Here is an 8,218-nt window from a genome sequence, read left to right as displayed (position 1 = left end):
GACAACACACCCAGAGAGAGTTCTCACTAGTGGTGTGTCATGTATTGGTCTCAGCGATCATTATCCTGTTTACATCATAAGACAAAGTTCAAATAATTCTGAGCCTAAAACAAACATACCATAAAATATAGATGCACAAAACATTTTGACCCGGACTCATTTTGTAAAGATTTAGCAGGGGTCCCGTGGTCAGTCATCAATAGTTCGGATGATATTACTGATATGCTTGACACGTGGAATAAATTATTTCTCAGTATTGTAGATAAACATGCGCCAATTAGAGAAAAACGTGTCAAATATCCAACAGTTCCAGAATGGTGGAATGAGGATATAGATTTAGCAATTAAAATTAGAGATAAATACAAAAAGGGTAAATCACATGATTTATATAAACGTTGGAGAAACAAAGTTACATATTTAATTAGAACGGCGAAAAAGGAGTTTTACAACAGTATGCTTGACAAGTATTCGAATGATTTCTGGAAGTTTTTTAAACATTTTTCTCCCAAATCAAATTCAAAGAATCCCACTTTTCTTACCAGTGAGGGCATTGAAATATCGGAACATAAAGACATGGCCAATGCTTTCAATAACTTTTTCACAAATATAGCGTCCAAGTATATAAAACAAATCAATTACAATTGTGATAGTTTTATGCACAAATTAAAAGATTTTACATCAAAGAACCTGCCACAGAATACAGAGTTCAACATACCTGTGTTGGATGAATCAGAAGTTTTGAAATTTCTTACTGGTATAAATTGCAAGAAATCCACTGGTTTAGACGGTATAAGTGCACGCTTTTTAAAGATTGGAGCCAATCAGATTACTCCAAGCCTCACAGTACTTTTTAACTATGCAATTACATCAAGTTCCTTTCCACAACAATGGAAATCTGCCAAAGTTACACCTTTATTCAAAAAAGGTGCAATCGATAATGTCTCAAACTACAGACCGATTTCAGTTTTACCTGTTCTTTCTAAGCTATTGGAAAGACATGTTCATACCCATTTTTATGATTTTCTGTCTTGTCACAACTTATTGTCCAACAATCAATCTGGTTTTCGTAAGCTTCATTCCTGTCAAACAGCTCTTACTTACCTTACAAATTTATGGTATCAAGAAATTGACAAAGGCAACCTTATTGGGCTTTTGTTGATAGACTTCAGGAAAGCATTTGACCTTGTTAATCACAATATATTGCTGCGAAAACTGAAACTTTACGGGTGTTCCGACAAAACTCTTCATTTCCTTACATCATATTTAACAAATAGATCCCAGTCAGTTAGCTTCAATGGAACCTTAAGTGATGCTCTTCCAATTAGTGTTGGAGTCCCTCAGGGCTCCATTCTAGGTCCTCTTTTCTTCCTGCTTTTTATTAATGATCTCCCCCTAGCTTTAGACAATTCTGAAATCAATATGTATGCTGACGACACAGCGGCACAGGCGGTTGGCCACAATATCCAAGAACTTGAAACTAAGCTCAATGGTGACATGGCATCCATTTTGAGCTGGTGTTGTAATAATAACATGTGTATAAACATAGAAAAGACCAAGGTGATGGTCATTGGAACCTCCCAGAAAAAATCTAGAACAGACAAATGTATAAACGTTGTTTGTAATGACGAGCAGCTTGAATGTGTTAAGCAAGAAAATCTTTTAGGTCTGTCAATTGATGATACTTTGACCTGGGATAAACATGTCAGTAAAGTGTGTGGTAAAGTTGCTTTTAAGCTTTTACAGTTAAAGCGTATACGTTCATTCTTAACTAAGAAAGCAATGTTAACGTTTTACAATTGTTTCATTCTACCTCATTTTGATTATTGTTCGAACATATGGGGTCATTGTTCAACCACTCTTTTATCTCGTATAGAAAGACAACAGAAATCTGTTGCTAGAGTGATTTAGATCAAGATTTTAATACTCCAAGTTATGTTTTATTTAATGCTTAAGGTGGTTGCCAATTCGTGAAAGAGTTTCATACAATGAATCAGTTTTAATGTACAAAGTTCTGAATAACCTTGCAACTGCCATTATCTTAACGTTTTTAGAGGTGTAAAGCAGATCCACGGACGTAACACAAGGTCTGCAAACAGAGAAGATCTGTATATTCCAGGGCATAGAACCCAATTTTTCAAAAGAAGTTTTATGTACAACGGGGTTAAAATATGAATACTTTGCCTGGAGAGATCAAATCTAGCTCTTCACTTCTATCATTCAAAAGAAATTGCAAGTGCCATTTTTTTAAATAGATGGGTTAATCTTACTGTTATGTAAATTTTAAATTTGTTTTTAGACGTTTTACTTGTAGCGTTTTTACATTTTTTTCAGTATAAGTTTTCTTCCTGACTTATTTTTTTTTAATGTAAATATTGTAAATGTTGTTATACTCGACTCTGTGTGAGAAGAGCCTCTGGCTCAACAGTTTATCGAGTTTAAATAAAGTCTAATAATAATAATAATAATACAAGAAAGTTTAACAGTATTGAAAAGCTTTCATTACCAAGAAGAATTTGTCTCGCATATGGAATATTTGATAATCAGAATTTTCTTCCCCATAGCAGGTATAATATATCCCAAAATTCCAATACAGTTTCACAATCATTGAAAAGATGAGTTAAAGTTTCATCAGTTTTCTCACAAAATGTAAAATCGTATGGAGGACACCACCAAGAGTCCTCCATACGATTTTACAAGATGTTATCACGGTTAACGTTGGTAAGAGTAACCTTGATGTTACAAAAGAAACCAGACATACACACAACTTACTGATTAATTCTTCATTTGCTTGATGAAACGCAAGTATGGCTAACAAATATCAACAGTTTGAAAAAAAAATCATTGTACAACTGATTTGAAAATCCGACTGATTTTATATAGAGATGTTTTACCATTACAATAGTTTGTGCGAAAGCCTTCCCAGGCTACTGTGCATTTAGCGCCATCACAGTGCGTTGTTGCAGAAATCTTTTCCAGTGTGTGCATAGTTTAGGATACCCAGCGTCCAGATGCATGCTTTGCTTTTTAAAAGCACAAGGCATGCATTTCCTCGCTCGGTTGACGTTTAGGTGCAATGTTTCTGACCCAAAATATTTTTGTTATTTATATTTATCAAAAAACTGCAAAAGGTTTCATATCTGCGAAAATTTACATTGAGAATAAATAAAATGTACAAATCAAAAAAAGCAAATATAATTCCCGCATTACACTTTACATGCACATGTAATATTTACATATTATCATTGAAAAATTCACAAATAAATGCCTGCAATTATACACTGTCTTGTTTAATTTGTACCTTGGGGTAAACATAAATATCAACGTCAATGAAGTAGTACCCGCAACTGCCCCAATTGCCAATTTAAGTAACAATTTTACAACATTTTCCCCATTCTCAAAATGCGTCAATTATCGTGTTCCTAAAATGACGTTGCAACTCTCTCTCTCTCTCTCTCTCTCTCTCTCTCTCTCTCTCTCTCTCTCTCTCTCTCTGCCAAGTTATGTTGTCGATTCTGTCCCAGAAAGCCTTCGCTACTGTACAGTGTAAATATTTGTGTTCAAGAGAATAACAAAGCCAACAAAAAATCACAGTTCAGTTCAAAGAGATGATTTCGTTACAATAAAATAGCTATTCAACCTGTCCAATTGCTTCCTCTAAATTTAGTATTAAATTGTCTAAATATTCTTCTAAATAAATTCACTATATTCTTTGGTCCGATTAGTTAAAGACATTGATAATAACATTACTTACATAGATTTGAAATTTTGGGAGAAAACATTTCATCCTGCTTCTTCCAAAAGATACATTGATTATAATTAGCAATATTATTTTCATAATTTTTCACTGACTTCAAAGGGACAGGGTCGTCGGATCTGCGCATGTGCGACTTTCTTGTTTACAACACAATATATTTCATGCATGATATCTAGATATATCATGTCAACATAGTTGCAACATTTCAATTTTACGATATTCATTGTTAACAAACATGTTTTAACTTTCATCAATCGTCAACGTACCCTAGATACAGTGTTTACATCGGTCGTTGGGGTCCCTGGCAACCTTTGAGCAGAGACCTTTGAGCAGAGTTCCGACGACCCCCTCCCTGTAAGAAAGAATTTGAAGTTGTTTTTGTTTGGTTTTTTGGTTGTTGTTTGTTGTTATTGTTGTTGATGTTGTTGTTTTTAAGCATTCTCATCCAGTAGAAACTGTTTGACCTTTCGGGTATCAATTATACCGCACCTATGTAATAACTAATTACAATGTCGCTAAACGTGTTCAAAGTTGCTTCCTCGACAATAGCTCCTCTCCAAAATAATTCTGGCTGTTAATTAGATGTTGACATTTTCTGAAAACGTTCTATAGATTTTGACACAACCGAAATCGACTCGGTGTTCTCCACTGGACAATCTGGTACAGGAATAAATTACTCCTACGATCCATAAAAGCTATGTCCTTTCCCTGCCGGAAGTGAGACTTTTCCTTGGTTTGTAAATAGGATCCTGCAAAAGTAGGCGAGGTGGTATTGAGAAGCGGGTTATTTTGTCAGAGACAAACCCTTGATGAAAATCCTGGAAAAGTGACCTTTCCCTTTCGCTCCAGCTCATTCCGGCTGCCTGTGTTGAGCATCCTTAACACGTTACGCTCTGCCCCTAGCGGGTGATATGGTCTCCGTATTGGAGGGCACGTCCTATTAACGTAGTAGTGACAAACGTCGTGAACGTCCCGTCGTGGTTTGACCATACCATACACACTGATTTCTCCACATAAAGGCAACATTACCAGCACACCTGTCACAAATTACAAACAAGAGACGAAATGTTTGATGTTAAATTACAGGAAGATTCAGAAATGTTAGTAGTTTAGACCTAAACTCCTAGAAAATTATTATAAGAACGAATAAAAATACAAGTACGAAACTTACAAACACAAGTATATTAATACATTATATACATGTATATATATATAATATATATATGTGTGTGTGTGTATGTATGTGTGTGTGTGTGTTGTATGTATGTGTTTGTGTATGTGTTTGTGTGTTTTTTTATATATGTTCATATATTTATATATAGATATGTACAAGTGTATTTATTTATTTATTTATTATTAATTTATTTATTTATTTATTATATGCCTCATATATCGAACGCCGCGCGCTCCATAACTTTCAATAGTGACTTATCGATGACGTCACTGGTCGCATAGTCATCATGTGACTGAAAGTGAACCGGAAATATCTTCAACTTGACAATGTTGGGATTTTAAAATGGTCAAATCACCTGGTTTTACACAGCAGGAAATCCCCTTTGTTGAAAATTATGCATGAAAAGTCGATAAACTGCATACAATGAGTTAAATATATAATTACGACATATATAAAGATAATAGGACAGTAAATGCAGCAAAACTCGGTTATGATTGGCAAGCTAACCGATAAATCCTGATGAAGGCATTGTGTTCCTCACTGGTTTGTTGAAAAATTCTTGTATAATGTCCCAACCTCTCCACAGCGTGACAGGATTAACAACATGGAGTGGAATATCTGGATGTTTTCTTGTCCAGTCGATGTATGCTTTTAAGAAATGCGGCACACGTACATACCACTAGAATGAAACGGAATGGGGAATATTGAAAATGTATGTATGTGTCTGTGTGTATGTATGTATGTATGTATGTATGTATGTATGTATGTATGTATGTATGTATGTATGTATGTATACTTTTGTATCTACTTTTAATGTACAAGAATCTTGATTAACGCTTAGGTTACAAAATCTATCGAAAGAAAGAAATACCAAGCAGAATCTCTCGTACAGGTAAATAGAGTGCAGCATTATTATGTTTAGGTATGGCAAATGTGGCTTATTACTGTAGTTGTTGTGACAATGCATATATGATTTGCGATCTAATCGGTTATGTTTTTGAATAAAGGACTCACCTCGGTGAGGTTCCCGTCATAAACTGCTTCAGCTCCTTTCCACATAATAAAGGTTACATTACTTCCGATATCCTCGAATTTCTCCAATTCCTGTGTGAAGGAAGCTTTCTCGAGGAGTTGGTTATTGAACAATCGTATGGTCGTCTTCCTTCCCACATCTGGCTCGTAGTTCTTCACAGGAGCAAAATTGAATCTCAGTACGGCATCGTGTGTATCTAGGGATGAAAGCGAAATCTCTGGTCTCAGCCAGTGCAAATTATTAAAAGTTAAAAATCAAAAACCCTGACAGATTGATAAAAGTTTGGTATTAGAGGCAACATTCTGCGTAGACCAGAATAAATAAACGAAATCTTACGCCTCTTCTACATTTGCCGTTTTGGGAATTTATTACAAATGCCACATAAATAGCCAAAAATAATTCACAGATTGAAAAATTTGGTTTGGAGACAAAATACCACACAGGCCAGAATAATTTATATATGAAATCTTCCGCGGAATCGCCGCTTCTACATTTACCGAATTGGGTTTTTATTCAATTACCGCAAAACAGCCACCACTATTACGGCGAAACTTTATTCAGTCCTTCTTTTCGGCAGCTATGGATGTCATAATTATGTTGCTGTACGAAAATTTATGACTTGCATGAGGCCAATATTAACGAATTCCTACGGTGCAACAACTGCATTCATTTGTCATAAAATATTCGTGTCTTGCCTTATACACAAAATTCACGATATTTAAAGTTTTCCACACGAAGTGACAGCGCCTCTTGGTAATCCGGGAAGCCTATAGCCCAGTCTTACCCCCCCCTCCCCTCCCCCGGTCTTCAAATAACATGAAGGAACACAATAATACACGTAAATGGAATAATTAACATAGACGCAATGTGCCAACCCCTGACCGCTTACTCTTACCCCGAAGCTTGGCTAGAATGGAATAATGGCGCCAGGAATCATATCAATTCATTTCAACTCTAAACTGTGTGCAACTACACAGGCCAATCAGAGATTAATTTAGCCACCCCTTCGACAAGGAAATAAATTTCGCATGCCGCAAACTGTTGTCATATATAACCAAGACCCTACGCTAAAGACACCAATAGCTTAAAGTAAGATTTCGATGTTTTAAAATAAGGCACGGTACAACTGAAACAAATAGATTCGTTCTGCTTCCGAATTCAGGTCAATGTGGTTTGATCATGGAGCCCAGTCAGGCCGAGTCGGTTTACCTTTGTAATTTAGCATCTTCAATGTGTTCTGCAAATAATAATGACGTATTCTGATTATTTGAAAACCTAGACGAGCGGTGTTCGCCCTCCAATAGAGTGTCTCGTTTTAAACCTATAAGCCAATAATGTCGTGAGCAACATCACCTATTTCCGAGCCGAGACTTGAATTGTTCATAAAGCTTGAACTCCCGACGATGGCGCATTTGTTATACGCAGGGTGGCGATCGAAAGTCGATAAAAGATCCGGCGGGAAGTAGTCAGCGACGCCGCCTTCTTTCAACACACTACTGTTCCTGTTCAGAAAACTTGCATGGGCTTTCTTGAAGAGAGTACACAGGACACCGGATGACGTAGCGTTCACTCTACCTTTCAACCTTTCAGCGTAGCTTGGAAGAATTTTGAATGGGTTTTTGGCTTTTCGCTTAGGCTGTGTAACCTTGACAGTCGCATTCGGCCTTGGCGTATCCCTTAAAACTGTGTGGCGGTCTGCTCCAAAATTCTCCAGTGGTAAACGATTTCGACAGGTAGTGGCAGACAGGTCGTTTTTATTGTCGACCCTGAAGTCCATGGTTATAAACATCGCCGGCAGGAGAAGTGTAACACACACTAAAACACAAATACGCTTTCGAACTGTCATTCTCCTCATAACTGCAAAAGAGCCCTCTGCTATTGGAAATTAAACGGGCTGCCAGTCGCACAGCCTTAAATTTCACTCCGTTCCATGAATATAGGCGATTCCTCAGCGGCTGGTGTTTTCACAGTGACAGAATATTACTACACAGAGTCAACAATATCTGTCACCGTGCTGCAGCCTATGAATGCAAGTTTGAGAATAAGGTGGGTTCTTCCCATACAATAGGATTTCATACCAACCTTTCAACTGTTGGATGCTTTTCAAATATCAGCTTTTCAGACTCTAAGTTACCCCATTGTACCCGGCCTTGACGGGCCGTGCCTCTCATCGCTAGATATACACACATAGCACTCTTTGGCCTCAATCGAATGTCAAAGAAAAGCCGATGGGTGTCAGTAAGGGCTATGCACTCTG

The 8,218-nt window shown here is 36.8% G+C and overlaps 1 protein-coding gene across 1 annotated transcript; it reads right to left on the bottom strand.

Annotated features, from left to right (window-relative positions):
• Window positions 1–2,765: 2,765 nt before the first annotated feature.
• On the bottom strand, window positions 2,766–7,932 carry LOC139137199 (beta-galactoside alpha-2,6-sialyltransferase 2-like). Its single transcript, XM_070705181.1, has 4 exons — window positions 7,315–7,932; window positions 5,943–6,157; window positions 5,436–5,607; window positions 2,766–4,791 (listed from the first exon to the last, which is right to left on the bottom strand). Exons 1-4 carry the CDS (start codon window positions 7,814–7,816, stop codon window positions 4,547–4,549), a joined length of 1,134 nt encoding a protein of 377 aa, XP_070561282.1. The 5' UTR covers window positions 7,817–7,932; the 3' UTR covers window positions 2,766–4,546.
• Window positions 7,933–8,218: the final 286 nt, after the last annotated feature.

Source organism: Ptychodera flava, chromosome 7 (genome assembly GCF_041260155.1).
Source record: "Ptychodera flava strain L36383 chromosome 7, AS_Pfla_20210202, whole genome shotgun sequence".
NCBI classification, from domain to species: domain Eukaryota; kingdom Metazoa; phylum Hemichordata; class Enteropneusta; family Ptychoderidae; genus Ptychodera; species Ptychodera flava.
This window is presented reverse-complemented; position numbering and strand designations above follow the sequence as displayed.